This window comes from Dunckerocampus dactyliophorus, chromosome 7 (assembly GCF_027744805.1).
Source record: "Dunckerocampus dactyliophorus isolate RoL2022-P2 chromosome 7, RoL_Ddac_1.1, whole genome shotgun sequence".
Lineage (NCBI taxonomy): Eukaryota > Metazoa > Chordata > Actinopteri > Syngnathiformes > Syngnathidae > Dunckerocampus > Dunckerocampus dactyliophorus.
The window spans coordinates 27,224,518-27,248,617 of NC_072825.1; the positions used below are offsets into that span (position 1 = coordinate 27,224,518).

At 41.3% G+C, this 24,100-nt stretch overlaps 1 protein-coding gene across 1 annotated transcript; it reads right to left on the minus strand.

Annotated features, from left to right (window-relative positions):
- Window positions 1-655: 655 nt before the first annotated feature.
- On the minus strand, window positions 656-22,350 carry LOC129185580 (neuronal acetylcholine receptor subunit alpha-7-like). Its single transcript, XM_054782830.1, has 10 exons — window positions 22,260-22,350; window positions 19,935-20,074; window positions 16,065-16,109; window positions 15,783-15,892; window positions 15,626-15,705; window positions 15,375-15,542; window positions 13,496-13,690; window positions 13,144-13,230; window positions 5,286-5,395; window positions 656-3,445 (listed from the first exon to the last, which is right to left on the minus strand). The coding sequence occupies exons 1-10, from the start codon at window positions 22,309-22,311 to the stop codon at window positions 2,693-2,695; spliced, it is 1,740 nt and encodes a 579-aa protein (XP_054638805.1). The 5' UTR covers window positions 22,312-22,350; the 3' UTR covers window positions 656-2,692.
- Window positions 22,351-24,100: the final 1,750 nt, after the last annotated feature.

Here is a 24,100-nt window from a genome sequence, read left to right on the forward strand (position 1 = left end):
GATAGGGTGAAGCCACAATATTCGAAGCACAAAGTGACGAGGCATTGCTGTATTGGCCGTCATGGAGATTTTTCCTTCATGTCAGGAAAACCCGCAACTTCAACAGCGTTTGAACAGCCCTTGTCTCAAAAGCAAAGTAAACAAGTGAGGGAGATGATCCATTTTTCTCACATTTGGTGCTCATAAACAGGCGTTAGGGACACACATTACTGTTAAAACATCATTAAAAGTCACTTTTCTATAATAGGTGACCTTTAAAATGTAAGTTCTCAGATGTCATGAGCATGCATGCAATCTGCAACATGACCTACATAGGACAGGTACGGTGCATGTGTGTACATTTAACTTTGCATGGCTGTGAGTATTCTCATTCATTCGGGTCATTGTACTTTCAGGGCACTGAATCGATTGCAGCTGGACTGTTCAGGTTGTCTTAAAAGAAGGGTGTCCAAACTTTTTCCAGCGAGGGCCACACACTGAAAAATGAAAGGATGCAACTTTGCCACTCTGATATTTACTTTATTTACTTTACTTTATTTACACTCTGATATGTACTTGTAGATATGCAAAGAAGTTACACATTTCAAGAAAAGACCTGCATAGCAGCTTTGTGATGTACAGTAGGTGAATTCCAAATATTCTTAAATAATCTCCATTAAAAAAAAAATAATATTATGAATTTATTCCCATAATTTTTTTACTTTATTCCCATAATATTCTTACTTTATTCCCATAATATTATAAGTGATATATAACCAACTTTATTTTTGATTTGTTTCTTTCTCATAATATCAAAACTTAAAAAAAAATAACTTTTTGTATTTAAACTCTATGCTAATAAAATGACTATTTTTCCTCATAATATTAGTTGGAGTCTATCCTCATAAAATTGCAACTTTTTTCACCTGATAAACAACTTTTCCCTCTTCGTTTGTTTTACTTTTCTCATAAAATTACATCTTTTTTTTTTATTGTGTTTTTATTTTTATTTTCCAACTATTTCAACTTTTGTCTTGTAAATTTTCGTCAGGAGATCGGGAAGATCTGGGTTAGAATCTCCATTGGGCATCTCCGTGTGGAGCTTGAATGCATCAAGTTGTTTAGGAATTGCGTCAGCCTGAACTTGAAAAAGGGCGAGAAGATTGCAGAGGACGCTTTATCAACTCAACTCCAGCAGATTTCCTTGACTTTTATTTCACACATGAACTATTTACAGGGGCACAGGTTAGGTTGATAACCTTAGAATCAGACGAATAGTATCAGATTATTACACATTACTCTGCCATTTGTAACTTAGGAACTAATAGCTATCACATGCCAGTGGTCTCTCCGGTCTTCTCTTACTACAATCATTACAATAGTCGTGACAAAGATGCTCTAATGGTACTTGAAGAGTCTTCGTTTTTGTTTACTTTGCACAACCACCAAGCATTAATAATGTGTAATAAAGTGTCATGGTTCTGTTATTGTTGTGTCATTATTCTGTCACATAAGTATAGAAATTGCCACATAGCTTGTGCCAAGGGAAACACGTGCCTTTGTCCTAAGAATTGTCATACTCTTTGATGAATACACGTACAGTCATGTGACGCTTGATTTGAACAATATTCTCAAATAAGCCAAATTTGACAGAACAGCATGTTCTCCCCGTGCGTGTGTGGGTTTTCTCCGGGTACTCCGGTTTCCTCCCACATTCCAAAAACATGCATGTTAGGTTAATTGGAGACTCTAAATTGTCCATAGGTATGAATGTGAGTGTGAATGGTTGTTTGTCTATATGTGTCCTGCCATTGGCTGGCGACCAGTCCGGGGTGTACCCTGCCTCTCGCCCGCAGTCAGCTGGGGTAGGCTCCAGCATACCCATGCGACCCTAGTGAGGATAAGCGACATAGAAGATGAATGGATGTTACGGGTTTATTCTCGTAAAATTGCAACTTTTTTCTCGTTAGAATACAACTTTTTCCTCCGAATATTTTGACTTTATTTTCATAAAATTACAGTTGTTGTTTTGTTTTTTTTAATTTTCCAACTATTTCTTCTTGGTCATTTTCTTCTTGTAGGTATGACTTTATTCTCATAACATTTTGACTTTATTCTCATAATATTATAACTTTTTCTGCAACCTATTGTTCCAAAAATTGCAACTTTATTCGTTGTTTTGTTTGTTACGCATAATATTACAGCCTTAAAAAAACAACATCTTTTTTCTTTGATATTTCAAGCTTATGATACTAAAATGACGATACCTTTCATCATAATATTACGACAAAAAAATGTTGTATTCATATTTTTAGTTTATTCTTGTGAAACTACTGCTGAGTTTTCCATTTTTGTTGTTGTTTGTTTTAGTTTTCTTGTTAAACTGTATTTTTACAATTTGCCGCAGGCCAATACAAAAGCAGCCACGAGCCTCAAATGGCCCCGGGGCCACACTTTGGACACCCCTGTCTTTGAAGATGTTTCTCCTCGCCTCGCCATCTGACTTCATCGGGCTAGATAGACGACTCTAGTGTAGCTATGAGCATGAACGGATGTCTGTAGTCTTGAACCTGAATTGAAACGCCGCCTGCGATGGATTCGCCGCTCTCAGAGTTCACTTTGCATGCGGCTTCTGCATGTTTCCAAAAAATATATCAATAGGTGTCACTCCAGCTTATTGTGCTTCCAAGCGTTCCTTCTACAAACTTGTCTCTCAGAGGAAGTCTTTGGCCAGAGCCTCCCCAAAGTTGGGTGCGGCCATGAGGATGGCGATGGTGCAGATGATGTTGAAGACGCTGAATCCGACCAGACACAGGCGGTCGATGACAGCCGCGGCAAACTGCCACTGCTCGGCGAGACCGAGCTGCCGATCCTGCTCGCGAACTCGTTCCACCAAAAACTGCACCTCCGAAAGAAGAGCCTGGAGCTGGTTGTCCACAGCCTTGCCTCTAATATGAGCGTGCGAGGGGGCCGCCCCCGCCCCTGCCCCTGTCCCCGCTTCTCCTCCACCCGGCCCTGAAGACAAGGTGGACGATTCTGGGTTTAAAGTCGCAGTTGTTTTCTGCAAGGAACTCTCAGGTGAAAGGTGCTGATGACTTGGTGTATCTCCCTCTCCTTCCTCCCCTGCAGCCCCCCTCCTCTGACTGTTACCCGGAGCATCCAGTTCTGCAGCGCAGGGAAAGGCCTGGAAGCCCATGTAGGTCAGATGACCGTTGGATTGGGGATGCAGATTGGGATGCGGGAGAAGGATGCACCCGTGAGGCGGCGAACGGTTGAGCTGAGCCAGGCTGGCTCTTAGGGAGGCCAGGCTCAGCGGGGTGGGGATGGCGGAGGCGGTAGTGGCAGGTGAGGACAGGGTCTTGCTTTGAGTGTCTGCCTGGCTGTGGTGGAGGGTCTGATCCACTCCCTCACCCGGACGTTTCATTCGCAGGAACCAAGGGACCCACTGCAGCAGAACCAGGTTGACCTGTCAAACAAGGACAGAATGAATGGCTGGAGACTACCGTAGTGTATTCCACCAGTCATCCTCCAGTTGTGATGTACCATCAAGGTAAGTTGTACACCAGTGAACCGCTACTCTACCACAAACCCTTTCTTTGCACCTACTACAGTATCTACTAAACTGCGGCAATTCAACTGAATTGTTTTGGGGGGCCACATTTTCAGAAATCTCATAATGTACAGTATATAAGACTCCCACAGCATAAAACACGCACGTCACTGTCAATGCATGTCAAAGATCCTATATATGACAGGAGCACATGACAATATGACAGGAATTTGCTGCAGAAGTGCTAGTTGTACACCTCTCAGCAACAAATATTTGTCACAGTACACTAACCCCTCGTTTATCGCAGTTAATTGGTGTCACACCCAACCACCATAAGTGAATTTCCGCAAAGTAGGATTCCTTGTTTATGAATGGAATATTTTTGTAGTTAGAGCACAGAAAACCTGTTTACGACCTTCTAAATACAGTTTTTTAACATTATTAGAGCCCTCTTGAAATGAAATAACACCCCTGTAGTCACCTTTACACTCCGATTACCCAATAGAGTAGACGTAATAAGACATTTAAGACATAAAAAAGACTCGTACCCGTATGTGTTGCTGTAAATGTGTTCCGGTACTAGGGGAGAGGGTCTGGCATGGATTATGGTCATAACAGTATCCCGTGTTAGGGATTATTGTGCCTGTTGTGAGAGCATTCAATCCTGCAATAAAAGCCTGTGGTTCTGGTGATCAAGTCCGGTGCTTCTGTGTTTCACCCACCATTACAGTAACATTACTGACACCTAGTGACAAGTGTAGAATACTACATATCACAACGTCTTTAAATGCGTCTTCTGAATGCCTTATACTGTATTTGTGTTCTAGTTTTTTTTTTATGCTGGCAAATGCTTAATTTAGGCAACAAAAACAGAACATTTGATCAAATATGCATTTTTTTTTACTATTAATAGGCCAGAATCAACCACGAAACAACAAGATTTATTAAGTCATATATTTTTGAAAAACCGTGCTAGAGTGAAGCTGCGAAATATGAAGCACAAAGTGGTGAGGGACGACTGTATATCTTAAAGATCAAAACCATATAAAGTAAACTTGCATATTAGGGGTGTCCACAGACCCTCAGTGCACGAGACGAGATGAGATTCTAACATTACTTTTTAAAAAAGTACAATAAAAAATATATTTCAATATATTGCAAACTACTCATTTAATTTCTAAGGCATTACATTACCTTGCATTGCTCCTCACGACGCTACGCTCTTCTGCACTGTGTGTGTATGCTACCATCCTCACCTCAACCTACCGAGACAAAGAGACTGTAGGACTGACGAAAAGGCTCGCCCCGTTCATGCCTATGGAACAAACGCGCTGAAACCAATGCACAGAGGCAATAGACAAGGAAAACAGACACGCATGCACATGGCAATATATCGAGACCGGCAAAATGATCAAGTTCATTTTCATTTATTTATTAGGTGATTAATTAATTCATTGTCACCCCAGGCCGGATGCCCTCAAAAGAGAAATGTTGTCACGTTTTAATCTTGCGAGATCTTGTGACACCCGTTATATACTTTAGAGGAGTGTGAGAACAACTTGTATAGCAGTAAAAAGTTCTTAATAGCTGGCAAGTAGCAAGATGTTTGTGTCTTGATAGGGGTAGCCTCATGGCAAGGGGCTGCATGAGTAATATCCACCAGAAAAGGTGGATATTTTTGCGCTTTGCACTAACCAAAACACGAAAAAGTCCAGTTGTTTTTGGTGGGAAGCAATGGGAAACGTCAAATACTCACCCAATGTGGTATTTGTCCGTTGTTGGGGTTGTGGTGATGGAACTGAAGGACAATAACTGTCGCCACTACGGACATGCCTACAATCACCATGGTGCTGGCGAAGTACTGACCTGAGACAGACAATGTGTGTGCTATGAACGTCGTCATCAAACCGTACACACACATTTCATATCCCTGATTATGCAAAAGGGACTTTTTAATGATGTTCGAACAGTAAAACGTGTCGCTCGAGCCTGTTTATGAGCACCACACGGGAGAAAACCATCATCTCCCTAACTTGTTTGCTACACTTTTGAGAGACTTTTGAATTTCTGAAGGAAAAACTCCTTTCTCATGGTCATCATCCCACCTCTGATACCTGGCAAAAATCATGGAATCACTCAATTCTGAGGAAAAAATTACGGAATCACCCTAAAGACTAACACCAGCATCAGATAAGACCTGCTGGTTAGTCACACCTCGGAGAGCTGTGGCACCAAGTGGACTGATATGAATCATGGCTCCAAACACGACAGGATTATCAAAGTTGTTAAAGAAGGTGAATCATCACGGAATGTTGCAAAAGATGTCGGTTGTTCACAGTCAGCTGTCTCTAAAATGTGGACCATGTACAAACCTGGGAAGGCTTTTCAAGGCAAGCACTGGTAAATGCGCAGCAAAACAAATGAGGAACAAACGGGAGGTAACTGCAGTCAACGTTTGTGACCGAACTGTAAGAAAGCGCCTGCAGGAAATGGGAATTACATCCAGAAAAGCTAAACGAAACCATCATTAACACCTAAACCAGAAAAAACCACCAGAAAAAAACAAGGTTACAATGGCCTAAGGAACAGCAATCGTGGACCGTGGATGACTGGATGAAAGTCATATTCAGTGATGAATCGCAAATCTGCATTGGAACTTTAGTTTGGTGCCGTTCCAATGAGATTTATGAAGACAACTGCCTGAAGAAAACGTGCAAATGTCCACAGCCATTGATGATATGGTGCTGCATGTCAGGTAAAGGCACGGGGGAGATGGCTGTCGTTACATCTTCAATAAATGCACAAGTTTACCTTGACATTTTGGACACTTTTCTTATCTCATCAATTGACAGGATGTGTCAAGGTTGATGAAATCATTTTTCAAGATGACAATTAGGGATGCTCCGATGGATCGGCCACCGATCGGTATCGGCCGATTTCCGTGAAATGTCACGTGATTGACAGACGCCGATAAATGCCTTTCAACGCCGATCACCTGTGCCGAGTACTATTGCAGCCCGCAGCGATCCAAGCGTGCAGTGTAGTGTCTTGCTCTAACTCACGCTTGGGCATCATCCTCCTACCAACACACGCCACAAAAACTATCTTGCAGGGGTACCACATTAAAAAGCTTTAATTTAATGCCACATCTGAAGAACAAGCGCATGACGGAGTATGGCGACTTTTCAAGGCTCACAGTGTGATCATCCGTCAAACAGCAGCTAACGCAGCCATGTGGACAACATGTGGTTCCTTTGTTCATTTCATATAGCTAGTAGCCAGGGATGGACCAGAACAAAAAATTTGGCCCTGGACTTTTTGGTCCAGACCGGCCCACTACAATCCGCACGCATATACTGTGCCAGCTCGCCCCACTGATGTACATACGAACACACAAGTCCTTAATAACACCACTATACTAAACAATATCCCTCTACTGTATACACTGGAGCTGTGAATACATAAATGAGAGTGAAATCATTTATTGGTGGGCTCACTGGGCTGCTGGGGTCTCTGGTGAGACCATTTCCACAGGAGATCACAAATCTGGGCATAGAAAGCAGAGGAATAATGTGAAATAGTTCTGAACAAGATCACATGCACAAAAAAAAAGTCTGCATGCAATCAGAACTTTGACGAGTTAACTAAAATATGGAAAACAAGAATATAACCATCTGATTTGATTGTATTATTGTAACAGTAGTGTTTTTGTCATTGTAACTATCAACCATAAACACTGACTGAAAATATATGTAAAGCATAGATATTGTTTAAGTTGTTACGTCTATGTCTTTCATGATGCAAATTTGACTGTGGGCACTGAAATAGGAGCATGTTGACACTTTAAAAACTTGAACTCTGCAGGTGACATGATTGTGGGGGTGTCTAATAGGTAGAAATGATTACCAAGTGTAAAAATAGCAGACGTACATGCTCAAAACACATCAGATTGCAGCATGTGACTCGTAAGCTTGGAGACGTGCAATGTTGAGCTTCATAAAAGCAAAGTCATCAATGGATCAGTATAGTATGCTTATTGTTGTCACAGTTCGCTCCCTGTCTGTGCCCTCTGCACTTCCCTGCCTTCGCCTGGGTGTGTTCTTTGTTGCAGGAGCCCTTTCTCCGGCAGGAGGCGGGACTACTGGGCACACCTGCCTCTTGATGATCATCGACCTCATTCAAAACGAGGGATTGCACCTGGGAGACGCTGGATTATTCCTTATGGTTTGTGCCGCATATATGGACTGCTGTGTTCTGGCTTTTTATCCCTTACACCTTCTTTGCAGTTTAGTGGAAATATTTTTTCCCTCCTGTGGACTAAACTAATCCCGCCGTCTCCCAGAGCGTGCTCCCAGTGCTCCTGGCTCTCCAGAAGGAAACTCCAGGCCTCCTCCAAGTCTGGTCTTCATGGTGCTTTTGTGTTCTGCCTTTTTCTCACGCACCATCGCTGTCTGTTCCATTTAAAGATGTTATTAAAGACTTACTTACCTGCACACCTGCCTGCTGCCTCTGCATCTGGGGTCCAGCGCCTACCCACACGTAACAGAATAATCCAGCCAGTAATGGACCCCGCAGAGGTGGACCCGACCCAATACCCGAGCCGCTCTTTCCCACACGGCCGAGCGGAACCAACGACTGGCCAACCTCCACCGCTCGGTCGCCCCCAACTATGAAATCGGACAAAGGGTGTGGATGTTGTCCCGTGACCTCCCGCTCCACACCACCTCAAAGAAGCTTGAACCCCGGTTCATTGGACCATATCCCATTGAGCGAGTCATCAATCCCTCATCCGTCCGATTACGGCTTCCAGACTCTCTAAAGATACACCCCACATTCCACGTCTTCCTCCTCAAGCCTGTCTCCTCCAGCGCCCCTTCCATTTAAAGACGGTATTAAAGACTTACTTACCTGCACACCTGCCACCTGCCTCTGCATCTGAGGTCCAGCGCCTACCCACACGTAACAATTGTTTTCCAGTACTTTAGATAACTACATTTAGCACGAACATGTTTGCTACGTATTATGTCAAGTAAACTTCATAGACAGTTATAAGCAAGCGTTCTGAACCATTCACAGAGGTAGCTCCACCAAACACACGGATGCACACAGATTCAAATATTAATGTAAATAAAACGTCTGATCTTAAAATCTGTTTAGTTCACGTGACCCAGGCAGAACAAACGGCCAACACGTTAATAGCCTACAGAGAGTGAGATGAACGCGAACTCCTGGCCAAGTAGAAAAACTCAGTGTAGAACGTCCAAGCGCTCATGGAGTGACAGCGGGGATGGGCAATCACAGGTTAGCAAGATACGTAAAGAGCCAGTCGAGGAGCTTGTCGGTGGTCTTCAACTTGAGCGACTGTTCACGTATCAATTTCCTATTAATATAGCGTAACAGTAAAGCACACCAATAAATAAGTAAATAAATGGTTGTTCATTGGCCCGTTTTTGGTCAGCCCACCAGGAAACCTCCCGGTACTCCTGATGGCCAATCCACCCCTGGTAGTAGCAGGGGTGCAGCCAGAATTCTGGTCCAATGAAAAAAATCACATTGCCCCCCCCCCCCCCCCCCCCCCCCCCCAAGAAAAGAATTACTTGAATAGAATAAGTTTTATTAGTAATTACCTATTTTTTGGAGTCCCTGGCAGTCAAGGGACCTTGAATTGTCCTGACGTTTCCCCTTTATACGGCACCCCTGGCCAATAGCACTCATTATAAATAAATTGAAAAATGTATAATTAATCCATGTGATCGGTATCGTCGGATTTCAGTCCTGGATGATCGGTATCGGAATCGGCAGCATGAAACCCTGATCGGAGCGTCCCTAATAACAATGCATCTGCCATAGAGCAAACACTTTGAAAACATTCCTTGAAGAAAGACACATATGGTCAATGTCATGGCCTGCAAATAGTCCGGATCGCAATCCAATTGAAAACCTTTGTTGGAAGTTGAAGAAAATGGTCCATGGTCAGAGAAAGTTGGAGCCAGATTGATGAAGAGTACTGTTTGTCACTCTCAAGTCTCAGTGTGTTGAAGTGTTATTTTGTTTGTTTGTTTTTCATGATTCCAATGTAGCCGCAAGAGGAGCCAGTGTCTTATTGTGCCGGTCCCAAGCCCGGATAAATACAGAGGGTTGTGTCAGGAAGGGCATCCGACGTAAAACTTTTGCCAAATCAGACATGCGAATCAAACCTATGACTTCCATACCGGATTGGTCATGGCCTGGGTTAACAACGACCGCCATCGGTGCTGTTGACCTACAGGGTGCCGGTGGAAATTGGACTACTGTTGGTCAAAGAAGGAGAGGAGGAAAGTGTGTCCGTAGGAAGAGAGAGAAGAGGAGCGCCAAGAGTATAGGACTGAGAGTAGGGACGTTGAATGTTGGAACTATGACAGGAAAAGGTAGAGAGTTGGTTGACATGATGCAGAGAAGGAAGGTAGACATACTGTGTGTCCGGGACACCAGGTGGAAAGGTAGCAAGGCTAGAAGTTTAGGAGCAGGGTTCAAGTTGTTCTATCATGGTGTAGATAGGAAGAGAAACGGAGTAGGAGTTATCTTGAAGGAGGAGTTTGTTGGGAATGTCCTGGAAGTAAAAAGAGTGTCAGATAGAGTGATGAGTCTGAAGCTAGAAATGGAAGTTGTGATGGTCAATGTTGTTAGTGGGTATGCTCCACAGATAGGATGTGAGCTGGAGGAGAAGGAGAAATTCTGGTTGGACCTGGATGAAGTGATGCAGGGCATACCTAGAAGAGAGAGAGCTGTCATTGGTGCAGACTTCAATGGACATGTTAGTGCAGGAAACAGAGGTGATGAGGAGGCCATGGGCAGGTTTGGTATCCAGGAGAGGAATGAAGAAGGACAGATGGTGGTTGACTTTGCAAAAAGGATGGAAATGGCTATAGTGAATACTTTCTTCCAGAAGAGGCAGGAACATAGGGTGACCTATAAGAGTGGAGGCAGGAGCACACAGGTAGACTACATCTTGTGTGGACGGTGTCATCTGAAGGAGATCAGTGACTGTAAAGTAGTGGTAGGCCGTAGTGTAGCCAAACAGCATAGGATGGTGGTGTGGAGGATGACTCTGGTGGTGAGGAAGATGAAGAGGACAAAGACAGAGCAGAGGACAAAATGGTGGAAGCTGAAAAAGGAAGAGTGTTGCATGACTTTTAGGAAGGAGTTAAGACAGGCTCTGAGTGATCAGGAGGTGCTTCCAGATGACTGGACAACTACAGCTAATGTGATCAGGGAGACAGGTAGGAGAGTACTTGGTGTGGCATCTGGAAGGAAAGTAGACAAGGAGACTTGGTGGTGGAATGAGGAGGTACAGGAGTGTATACAGAGAAAGAGGTTAGCGAAGAAGAAGTGGGACACTGAGAGGACTGAGGAGAGTAGACAGGAGTACAGGGAGATGCAGCGTAAGGTGAAAGTAGAGGTAGCAAAGGCCAAACAAGGCGCTTATGATGACTTGTATGCTAGGTTGGATGGTAAGGAGGGAGAGACTGATCTATACAGGTTGGCAAGACAGAGACACAGAGATGGGAAGGACGTGCAGCAGGTTAGGGTGATGAAGGATAGGGATGGAGGTCTATTGACAAGTGCCAGTAGTGTGATGGGAAGATGGAAAGAATACTTTGAAGAGCGTGTAAAATGAGAGAGAACAAAGACTAGAAGAGGTGACTTTTGTGGACCAGGAAGTAGCAAAGATTAGTCAGGATGAAGTGAGGAGGGCATTGAAGAGGATGAAGAGTGGAAAGGCCGTCGGTCCTGATGATATACCTGTAGAGGTTTGGAAGTGTCTAGGAGAGGTGGCAGTAGAGTTTCTGACTGGGTTGTTCAACAGGATCTTAGATCATGAAAAGATGCCTGAGGAATGGAGGAGAAGTGTGCTGGTGCCCATTTTGAAGAACAAGGGAGATGTGCAGAGCTGTGGCAACTACAGAGGAATAAAGCTGATGAGCCATACAATGAAGTTATGGGAAAGAGTAGTTGAAGCTAGTCTAAGGGCACAAGTGAGCATTTGTGAGCAGCAGTATGGTTTCATGCCAAAAAAAGAGTACTACAGAGGCAGTATTTGCTTTGAGGATGTTGATAGAGAAGTACAGAGAGACCAGACGGAGCTGCATTGTGTTTTTGTAGATGTGGAGAAAGCTTATGACAGGGTGCCCAGAGAGGAACTGTGGTATTGTATGAGGAAGTCTGGAGTGGCAGAGAAGTATGTTAGAGCGGTGCAGGACATGTATGAGGACTGGAAGACAGTGGTGAGGTGTGCTGTAGGTGTGACAGAGGAGTTCAAGGTGGAGGTGGGACTGCATCAGGGATCAGCTCTGAGCCCTTTCTTGTTCGCTATGGTGATGGACAGACTGACAGACGAGGTTAGACAGGAATCTCCATGGACTATGATGTTTGCAGATGACATTGTGATCTGCAGTGAGAGCAGGGAACAGGTGGAGGAGAAGCTAGAGAGGTGGAGGTTTGCCCTGGAAAGGAGAGGAATGAAGGTTAGCTGCAGTAAGACAGAGTACATGTGTGTGAATGAGAGGGACCCATGTGGAAGAGTGAGCTTACAGGGAGAAGAGATCAAGAAGGTGGCAGATTTGAAGTACTTAGGGTCAACAGTCCAGAGCAATGGAGAGTATGGGAAAGAGGTGAAGAAGCGTGTACAGGCAGGATGCTACGGGTGGAGAACAGTGTCAGGTGTGATGTGTGATAGAAGAGTTTCAGCTAAAATGAAAGGAAAGGTGTACAAAACTGTGGTGAGACCAGCGATGTTGTTTGGTCTAGAGACAGTGTCAATGAGGAAAAGACAGATCTGGAGGTAGCAGAGATGAAGATGCTGAGGTTCTCTCTGGGAGTGACCAGGAAGGATAGGATCAGGAATGAGTACATCAGAGGGACAACACATGTTAGAGGTTTTGGAGATAAAGTCAGAGAGGCCAGACTGAGATGGTTTGGACATGTCCAGAGGAGAGATAGGGAATATACTGTACACGTAGAAGGATGCTGAGTTTGGAACTGCCAGGCAGGAGGCCTAGAGGAAGACCAAAGAGGAGGTTTATGGATGTAGTGAAAGAGGACATGAAGGTAGTTGGTGTGAGAGAAGAGGATGCAGAAGACAGGGTTAGATGGAGGCAATTGATTCGCTGTGGCGACCTCTGAAAGGGAAAAGCCGAAAGGAGAAGAAGAAGAAGAAGTTTTTAATGAGGCCAACATTTCTTCCCTCTGCTTGGTGTAAAAAAGTAACTGTTACTAACTACCACAATTTTTTTCTTAAAGCCAGAAAGTTGCCATTTGAAATGACTTTAGTTTTGTGTCATGTCTGTGATCTGCTTTTTTTCTACAAACAACTGAATGAACATCCTCCGAGACTGGTGATTCCATCATTTTTGCCAGGGGTTGTAGATGAGCCCACCCTATATGAAGCACTTTGTAAAAAAAATAAAAATAATAAAATAAAAAATAAAGCAGGCTTCGCCACACATCTTAAAGTAAAGTCTAGAGCAACCCTGATGCTGCCTAAATTCCAGCATCAACATACTTCCAATACACATTTGTGGGAAATCTGAGACTGATTTAAATTGGTATAAATATGGAACCTTGAAGAAACTGACCTATCAGTGGTATCGAATCTGAGGTCGCAGGCATAATCTCAGCAACCATCAGCATGAAGACCGTCAAAGAAAGCAGAACGGTGATGCCTGCAAGAGAAAATAGTTGTGTGTAATATGAGTCGCTGTACTTGCTCCTCGTTTCCTGACTTTTTCTGACAATGCTCCTTCGTTTTCTCCCTCTCATCTTCCCTCCTGCTTTTCCTTCGTCTCCATCTCAATCCTTGCAGCGTCTGCACAAAGTTCCCAAGTCTTTATGACAAGAGCGAGACGCCATGAAACCCACAAGAGTGTTAAATATGCAGACTGATGGCGTGCGTTTCACTTTCTCCTCTTACTCTTCCCGTCTCCTCACCCAAGCTGATCTTCTCCCCGGAGTTGGCCGGGAGCAGGAAGACCAGCAGCGTCATGGACGAGAGGAGCACGCAGGGGATGAGGAGGTTGAGGGCGTAGTACAAAGTCCGCCGACGCAAGGTCACCACAAAGGTGACGTCGGGGTAAGGCTCTGCGCAACACTCGTAAAAAATCTCGTGGCGACCTCCAGGCACCTCTAAAGGGGGTCAAAGGTGCAGAAGTAAGCAGCCAAGCCTTCAATAATATGGATACAGCGAAAACCACACTTACTTTTATTTGGATCAGGTTCCATTTGTATTTATAACAGTACAGATGTCCACATGGGCTTCTAAAACATTGCTGGATCCTGATTAGACTTTTCTTTGTATCGCAATGCTACCATGACATTATTAAAATAACTACAATGTCATTAAGCAGAGAGCAGACCTCCACCAAGGCCAAACTCTTTTAGTATGGAGTTCTTTTCTTTGTGCCAAAATGCAATAAATAAAAAGCCAATCAAATACATAAATAGAAAAAAAAATAGGAATTCAATTATTTCAATGTGAAAAGAATGATTAAAATGTCCATTAATGAATTCAATTGAAATTATTTTATTTATTATTTATTCATTTATTTGATACATTTGTAAATGATTTATATGTTTCAGTCATTTAATGGCATTTCATGTAGTACATGATTTAAATGAATTAATTCATTATGATTTTTTTCAATATATTTTTTTGTGTATTATATGTAATAATACAATATTTTTTTCATTTTATTTTGGCACCAAAAAAGTCATTATTTTGGAAATGGATGGCTCCAATGTGAAATATACATAGTACATAGTTCAAGGTGTTATATTTGTAAATAAATGTGTTATTTTTTTGTAAAACAACTCCTTTTTTGTGTTGTTTATGTTGGTATAGTTGTTTAGAGATTTGAACTGTCACAGAGTGAAAGTTCTGCTTGAAATGTATCTTTTCTCTAAAAGCTGGTTTTCTCCCTTTTATAGTTGGAAACTGATATTTTCCTGAAACTTACCTATGTTCGACTGCTGATTACTAAATAACGAAAAAAGGTAGAAACAACCTTTTTTTTCTGATGAAAGACGGGAGTCTAATGTTTCTTTTGGTAGGATCCATGTTTATATAGCAATAGAACACAATATTCTTTGTGCCTTGAAAAATCAGTCAATTGTCTAAAACCCGGTAATGAAAAATGGCTGGGATTGAATGACTTAATCACGTTAATATAATGAATAATATTCTATACATGTATGATATATTATCATATTTTTATTTTTTTGTTTTATATATTTATTTAATTTAGGCACCCCCACAAAAAAAAATCCCCATTTGGGGAATGGATAGTGAAAGTATTTCCTAAATTGTTCGTTTCCTAAAAATATAAAACATTCATATTTATTCATCTTAAAAAATTATATTCCATGTGTTAATTATTTCATGGCATATACCCTGTATGTTATTTCATGGCTGATTGGTGACCTTTACAGTGATTTAATAGCATTTATTTTATTATTTCACATTTTAATAATAATACATTATTTTATGTCCATTATTTTAATTTTTGTAATTTAATTTTGGCAAAATGCATATTTGGGAATTGAATGGGTCCATTCATTTGACTTTTATCGGCACTTGTATCGAAATAATCACTGAAATTGGATAGTTCCTTCATGACCAGTGCACCACCACTCTACAAAGTTTCATGTGAAATGTTTTTGTTTCTTTGTGTGTGTAGTCCTGCAAATTGTGTACTCATGCGAATTAGGAATATTGCAATGAGTGCTGTAGGAAAAAGGCCCGTTACCAAATGTGATTCCTAGCATCAATTGAATGCAATGCAAACACCTATTCCAGGACAGCCAGTCTCACCCAGTAGGTCCCACTCTCCGTTGGGCATGTACCCCGACACGTCTGCCTCCTTCATCTGGATGTCCAGCAGCCAGCCATCAAACGTCCAGGAGCCAAACTTTAACTCACATCGTTGAATGTCGAAGGGAAACCAGCGCACATCCACGTTACAGGTACTGATGAATATTCCTCGGAGGACAAAAAAGAAGGCATGCGATTATTCCCACACGAACACAAAAACAGAATTAATAGTAACACAAAAAGTAACTCACCTGGAGGGAGATACTCACAGAAGCCACTGGAGTTAACCAGCACGTTGGTCTTGAAGGTGGCGTCAAACTTATTGTGAGCACTGTGGTGGAGTGACAGCAATGTGATGACATCACAAGTGTGTGTGTGTGCGTGTGTGTGAATGTGTGTATACTGTACCTATTATACAGCAATATGTCAGGTGTCCAGACTTGATCCGCAGTGAAGCGAAGGTTTTTCACGCCAGGATATTCTGACTGATTCCACTGGAGGTAGTGATCATACCACTGCTGGGGGGTGGCACAGATGCAGGACATATATTTTATTGATTGTGCTCAGCGCAGCATGGGAAGCATAAAATATGGAAATTCCAGCATATGTGAGCCGCAGCGGTGCTGCTAGCGTGTGGGAGGAGGCCAATAGAAATATACAATAAGACTTTACTATTCATTGATTCCTCACCATTTGAAGCCAGGCGTTGGTGGTCAGGATCTGGTTCTTCTCGTCCTTGAGCAACACAAAGTAAAGATGGACGTTTGCAACACTTTAAAACACGAGAGTGGTGTCCACAGCCAAAAATAAAATTAAACATGACCTGCATCAGAACATTTTCAAGCCATTTTGGAGGTGTTGAATGAATATAGGTCAGATTTTCCAGAATATATACCAGTACGTGTTTTTTTTTTGTTTTTTTTAGAATTGTCTCTCTTCCTTAAATTAGCCTAAATTAGCAAAGCTACAGTGGTGTGAAAAAGTGTTTGTCCCCTTCCTGATTTCTTATTTTTTTGCATGTTTGGTCACACTTAAATGTTTCAGATCATCAAACAAATGTAAATATTAGTCAATGACAACACAGCCAAACACAAAATGCAATTTTGAATGAAAGTTTTTATTATTAAATGGGGAAAAAATCCAATCCTACATGGCCCTGTGTGAAAAGTAGTTGCCCTAAGAGGTCACAAAAGACCCCACAAAAACATCTAAAGAACTGCAGGCCTCACTTGCCTCAGTTAAGGTCAGTGTTCATGACTCCACCATAAGAAAGACACTGGGCCAAAAACGGCCCGCATGGCAGAGTGCCAAGACCAAAACCACCGCTGAACAAAAAGAACATTAAGGCTCGTCTCAATTTTGCCACAAAAATTTTTTATGATACCCAAGACCTTTGGGAAAATACTCTGTGGTCTGACGAGACAAAAGTTGAACTTTTTGTAAGGTGTGTGTCCCATTACATCTGATGTAAAAGTAACGCAGCATTTCAGAAAAAGGACATCATACCAACAGTAAAATATGGTGGTGGTAGTGTGATGGTCTGGGGCTGTTCTCCTGCTTCAGGACCTGGAAGACTTGCTGTGATAAATGGAACCATGAATTCTGCTGTCTACCAAAAAATCCTGAAGGAGAATGTCCGTCCATCTGTTGGTGACCTCAAGCTGAAACCAACTTGGGTTCTGCAGCAGGACAATGATCCAAAACACACCAGCAAGTCCACCTCTGAATGGCTGAAGAAAAACCAAATGAAGACTTTGGAGTGGCCTAGTCAAAGTCCTGACCTGAATCCTATTGACATGCTGTGGCATGACCTTAAAAAGGCGCTTCATGCTGGAAAACCCTCCAATGTGGCGGAATGACAACAATTCTGCAAAGATGAGTGGGCCAAAATTCCTCCACTTCCTCCACTGCACGTTATCGCAAACGATTGATTGGATGCTAAGAGTGGCCCAACCAGTTATTAGGTTTAGGGGGCAATTACTTTTTCACACAGGGCCATGTAGCTTTGGATTTTTTTCTCCCTTAAAAGGTTTCATTTAAAAACTGCATTTTGTGTTCAGTTGTGTTGTCATTGACTAAGATTTAAATTTGTTTCATGGTCTGAAACATTTAAATGTGACAAATACGCAAACAAATAATAAATCAGGAAGTGGGCAAACACTTTTTTACACCACAGTATACAAAAAAATATCCCATGGAAAACTATTAAAAATGCCATTTTGATCCCGCATTTATTTCAACATGAACTAATGCAATCATTTATGGTCAGATTTCAATTTGGACTCCTGACTTTTAATTTTAAATGTTTATTGGTGCGCTTTACTGTTACGCTATATGTCCACCGGATGGTGCTACCTCTTCCCATTCAAAGCATGCAGTAATATTTCTCACCATATTTTTAAGACAAATAAACTGTGTAATTATGTAAACATACTGGCCGTTAAAGGGTTAAACTTCCCAAAATATAAATAAGATTTGTTATATGTGTTTACTGCTGAAGTACAGTCGTCCCTTACCACTTTGAGCTTCATATTTCGCAGCTTCACTCTATCACGGTTTTTCAAAAATATATTAATAAATAGGAGTGTCACGAGACACACAGTTCACAAGGCAAGACGTTACACGAGATTGGGTCTACGAAAACAAGACGAGATTAGATTTTAACATTACTTTTAAGACAAGCACAATCAAAAAACATAAAAAATATATGACAATTTATTGCAATTTGCTAATATAATTTCTACTATGTTACACTCTTGTGCACTCTGCGTGTTTGCTAGCGGCCTCGCCTCCACCCACCGAGACATTTGTCAGACAGACAGAAGGGCTCACTCCGTTCATGCCGTTGGTCTGTTGAACAAACGTGCCAAGGTGCTGAAACCGATGCGCAGAGTGAACCCTCTTCCTGCCTGTTAGGAGGCGAGAGACGAGGCAAACAGATGCGCATGCGCATGGCAATATATGGAGGCCGGCAAAATGATCCAGTTCATTTTCATTTATTAATTCATTTGTTTATTTACAGTATTATCATCCCAGGTCTAGTGCCTACAAGACATTTTTTTTCTCAACGAGAAATCTTGTCATGTTTTAATCTTGTGAGATCTTGTGACACCCCTATTAATATCATGCTCTTTCGTAGTTGAATAAGGCCTATTAGTAAAAAAGAATGCATGTTTAATCAATTGTTATGTATTGTTTGCCTAAATGAATCATTTGCAAGCATAAAAATGGCAAAATGAAGTAAAATACAGTTATGAGGCATTCAGAAGGCGCATTCAAAGACGCTGTGAATGATATGCAGTCTACACTGGTCACTAGGTGTCAGTAATGATACTGTAATGCTGGGTGAGGCACACAAGCATCAGATTTGATTGCCGGAACAACAGGCTTTTACTGCAGGTTTATTGTCTCACAAAAGTTACAAAAATCCCTAATAAAAACACGGGCTACGGTTGCACCTGTGACTCACGTAAAACTGATACTCAACTCTGAACTCCGCCCCCCTAGGGAACACATTTACAGTAACACGAGCACGAGTCTAAATTGTTTTAAATGGCTTATTTAGTCTTATTAAGTCTACTATATTGGGTATTAGGAGTGTAAAGGTGACTATATTTCATGTCCAGAGGGCTCTAATAATGAGAAAAACTGCATTTAGAAGGTCATAAACAGGTTTTCTATGCTCTAACTAGGAAAATATTCCATTTATAAATAAGGAAGCCTACTTTGCGGAAATGCACTTTGTAAAGAAAATACATGAATATCAGTGTTGCTGTCAATAATAAACTTATCTCAGGGCCCAATAATAATTCATTCATCCATTTTCTATGCTGCTTGTCCCCACTAGGCTCACGGGGGTATGCTGGAGCCTATCCCAGCTGACTTTGGGTGAGAGGCAGGGTACACCCTGGACTGGTCGCCAGCCAATGGCAGGGCACATATAGACAAACAACCATTCACACTCACATTCATACCTATGGACAATTTAGAGTCTCCAGTTAACCTAACATGCATGTTTTTGGAATGTGGGAGGAAACCGGAGTACCCGGAGAAAACCCACACACGCACACACGGGGAAAACATGCAAACGCCACACATTTCTAATAATAATAATAGGCAAATACTTACTGAATTATTTTGGGTTATTTGGGGGTGTTTTTTGTATGTAAACCTAAAACTCTGCTAGAAGTTCTAAAAGATTGACTTGTTAAATTTTTTTTTTTATTCAATTTATTTTTACTTAAGTTTTTGAAAATGGGACATTTTTTTGTCTCTAAGTTTGTTTGTTTTTTTAATCTGCTACTGTAGAAAAAATAACAATACGTGAAAAATCTGTGTTTCTGCCAATCAATGACCCATTTCATGGTCTAATACTAATACTCAGGGGAATTTATTTGAAATGTATTTTATAAAAAAATAAAATAATATTTTTGGGGATTTTTTTTTTTTTTTTTAGAAAATAACAATGGAATTATTTCATCAACTCCCCAAAATATAATTAGTATCATGAGGGATAAATGAGTGAGGATATTTTGTTTCCATGTGAGTGCATTTGCCTACCACATCCATGACCTGCATCAGCGTCAAAGAGAAGTGGACGATGAGTGCGTGGGAGTCATTGGCTACCGGTCTCTCCATGGGGTTGTAGTCTCTCAGGAGCTCCCTGAGCAGAAAGCGTTGATTTGGACCCTGCAACGTTCCTACAGGGGAGAATTGGGCATGTATTGATTGTTTTGGGTGGGGAGACGTGCAAGAGGAGAGCTGTGAACAAGAGAACGCTGTGTCAGGGTCAACCAGATGATGGCCAAAGAGTAATAGAAGATTGCTACTTGGAATCAATTACTGCGCCTCTGATAGATCACGGCGGACAGACACTCTCTCTGCTGTCGTAAAAAAAAAAAAAAAAAAGTCTCCCTTCCTTCCATGCAGTGAAAGTGAGGCCATTAAACATTGACGAACCTGGACACACACACACACACACACACACACACACACACACATAGTGGTAACGGCGCTGTAATGTTTGAAACAGTAATTACATTAGCCGTTGCTGGAAAACAATGGTTTCCAAATGCTGTTACTCCCAACACTGAGTATTAATAATGATAAACTGTATATTATTAGATACTGTATTACACTAATTAGCTTTGTCAGCTATAACATGAAGTTAAGATGTGGATGTTTATGTTGAGATATCCTCTCAACTGGTGGGTCGGGACCCAAAAGTGGCTCGCGGATTCATTCTGGGTGGAGGTCGCACACAGGAAGTCAAATATTGCATCAAATATGGAATATACAACAAATATCTGACTTATTTTGAAGTTAAGTTAAATATAAAAAAAAAAAAATTAAGCAATATTTTAGACATCTTCCTCCTCATTTCCTTGACAAAATGTCTTAAATAAAATACATCTACATGTAATTATATGTAGTAATGTTTCAAAAGATGGCAGTTTAAAAAAACAAGAACAATACAATCATTTGCTTGGTTTGACTTAAATAAATGCATACAAAAAGTAAATAAATACATGAAGGCATAAATAAATATTTCTTTTAAATTAACTAAAAGTATAAAACATAATAATAATTAAAACAAACACAAATTACTTAAATAAGTATAAAAAATAGTAATAAAATGTCTTAAATAAAAGTGTAAAAAAATAATAGTAAAAATGATATTATAATAATGACTTAAATAAAAACTTTAAAAATAACACAAAAAATAACAATGGCTAACATGAAAGCAAAAAAATTAATAAATAAAATAAAAAATAAAATAAATAAAAACACCTTAAAAGTGAACAAAAATTAATCAAAAAATAAAAATGAAAATGACTTAAATAAAAGCGTAAACTTAATAGAAATAAATAAAAATGAAAAAGGACTTAAATAAAAGTGTAAAGTTCATAGAAATAAGTACAAGTGAAAAAGGACTTAAATAAAAGTGTACAAAAAATTGCAAATAAATTAAAAAATGACAAATATAAAAAAATTTAAAAATTAAAAAATAAATAAAAAATGACAAATATGACAAAAAATGACAAGTGTAAAATAAATAATAAAAATGACTTAAATACAAAGGTGTAAAATTAAGAAAAACAAATACAAATAAAAATGACTTGAAATTTAAAAATGATTTTTAAAAAAATAAAAGCATAATAACAAAAATAAATAAAAATTGAAAATGACTTAATTGAAAGTGGAGTGCGACTTAATAACCGTTGGAAAATGTGGGTCCCAGCTTGAAGTCATTTAAGAGCCCCTGATCTATAATGTATGGAACTTCTAAATTAATGTCCAGTATGTTGGAAAAGTGTGATGATAACCATAGAACAGCAAATCCAAACTTAATGCAACATAGGAAAGGGACAGATGAAACATCATCTACCATAAACATCGTCAAGCAGATGCTAATACACCTAATATTATATAATACGCATGGAGGAGAACGTCAACCTCAAGCTAGCGGGAGGGTTTGGAGGAAGGGGAAGCGAGCCAGATGTTAAAAATGTACATTTTTATGGACATATCAATTTCTTGTATCAATTACTTGTATTATTTTTTTGCCATTCACTGTTGGTCCTGGAACGTAGCCACCGTTAAAAGCTGGGATCCCCAATATACATGAATAGTATTACAGTTGAGTTCAGGTTGTGGTGTACTACTTGTATATACAGTATTACACAGAGGAGTAGAGTTGAAAGGGCCAAGCCATATAAAGAAACCACTTGAGCCAGTCTGGTTCAGTCAGTAAGAGCATGCACTGCTCAGCAATAACGACAGGAATGCATGTCAGCTTCTTCAGTGCAAGGTCACGTCTAACGTACGGCACACTTGTTCGAGCCTCCAGGTCCGACTCAAACGTCAATGATAAAAGTCACTCACCGGGCAGCAGAGACGCAAGCATCACAAGGCAAAGAGCCACAGAGTGCAACATGCTGTCTTCACGTAGAAAGGAAGTATGAGGAGATGATGGAGAGGGTGAGTGTGAAGTGAAAAGCGGCAGTGAGGGAAAGCAGGAGATGGGAGGAAAAGGAGGAGGAGGAGGAGGAGGAGGGAAGGAAGAGAGAGAGATGCAGTGAAATAAACACGAGTGGAAAGATGCTCTACCTTCATCTTAACTCTCTTCATCCATCCATGTTCTTTAACTTCATGACCGCATGTTCTCATTCTTACTGACTTGTGGTTTTACTGCCCACACGCTTCTATTGGAAATTCAACTTCGTCCACTTGATAAAACGACAGAACGAAAGCATATCATTATTTTTTTTACAGTTACCACAATACCGTATGTCACCAAAGTCAAATTGCACCACATGATAGCCATTTGTTATTTTTTAGCCTCTGCGGGCTTTTTTAGTGCCTTCACAGGTTAATGCTGACACCTACTGGATGTGTTGTGAAGTGTTAGAATCATCAGAATCCGCTTCATTGGCCAAGTATGCTTACACACAGGGAATTTGGCCTGGGTTAAATTAGCTCACACTGTACATATACACAGACACTAAATAAATGATTAAAAAGTAGGATTGAGATGTGCTAAAGGGATAATATAAAGACAGTGCCATTCAAGTAAGTGGGTGTGTGATTAATAAAATGGGATATCTGCATTTGTAAAAACCAAAGGTATTTCCTTTAAAAAAAAAACAGAATTTACATTCAAGTGATTTTTTTTTGGTTCAACTGTTGATCAGAGTGACGGCCTGGGGGCAGAACGTGTCTCTGTGCCTGGTTGTTTTGGCGTACAGTGCTCTGTCGCGCCTACCTGAGGGGAGGAGTTTGAACAGTTTGTGGAGTCAGGGTCTGGAGGGATGTTCCCTTCCCGCTTCCTGGCCCTGGACTGATGCAGGTCACATTTGGAGGGAAGGTCAGCTCCAATTATTTTTTCTGCAGACTTGATGGTCCTTTGTAGTCTGTTCCTGCCCTGTTTGGTTGCCGATCCAAATCAGACAGTGATGGAAGTGCACAGAACAGACCAAATGATTGCGGTGAAGAACTGGAGCTCCTGGGGCAGGTTGAACTTCCTGAGTTGTTGTAGGAAGTACAGTCCTCTGCTGGGGCTTTTTACGTACAGTGTCTATGTGGGAGGACCACTTCAGGTCCCGAGAGACTGTGGTTCCCAGAAACCTGAAGGTGTCCACATTAGACGCTGTGCTGTTGAGGATTCTGAGGAGGGGAGTGCAGGGGGGGTTTCTCCTGAAGTCTCCTGTCATCTCCACAGTCTTGAGTGGGTTCAGCTCCAGATGGTTCTGAGCACACCAGAGGACCAGCTGGTCCACCTCCCGTCTGTATGCAGACTCCTCGCTGTCCCGGATGAGACCAATGACTATTGTGTCATCTGAAAACTTCAGGAGTCTCACAGAAGGGTCCCCTGAGGTGCAGTCATTAGTGTACAGGGAGCACAGGAGAGAGAACACGCCCTTGGGAGTTGCCAATGCTGGTGGTCCGGGTGCTGGATGTGATGCCCCTCAGCCTCACCTGCTGACTCCTGTCAGTCAGGAAGCTGGTGATCCACTGTCAGGTGGAGGCTGGCACAGTGAGCTGGGAGAGCTTCTGGTGGAGGATGATTGTGTTGAACGCCGAGCTGTGAAATCCCTGGGGAGTCGAGGTGATGCAGGATGTAGTGCAGTCCCATGCTGACTGTATCATCCACTGACGTGTTTGCCCTGTAAGCAAACCGCAGCTGTCAAATATATTAGTGTCCCTGGTGGGAGACTTTATGTGCT

What these genes read in the sequence shown, in the direction of transcription:
- LOC129185580 (XM_054782830.1), bottom strand. Translation starts at nt 22,311, where the DNA reads ATGTTGCACTCTGTGGCTCTTTGCCTTGTGATGCTTGCGTCTCTGCTG. An exon ending in CTGTGAGTATCTCCCTCCAG is followed by an intron (nt 15,543 to 15,625) that starts GTGAGTTACTTT and finishes TTGTCCTCCGAG; the next exon opens with GAATATTCATCAGTACCTGT. An exon ending in AGATTCGATACCACTGATAG is followed by an intron (nt 5,396 to 13,143) that starts GTCAGTTTCTTC and finishes TGTCTGTCTCAG; the next exon opens with GTCAGTACTTCGCCAGCACC.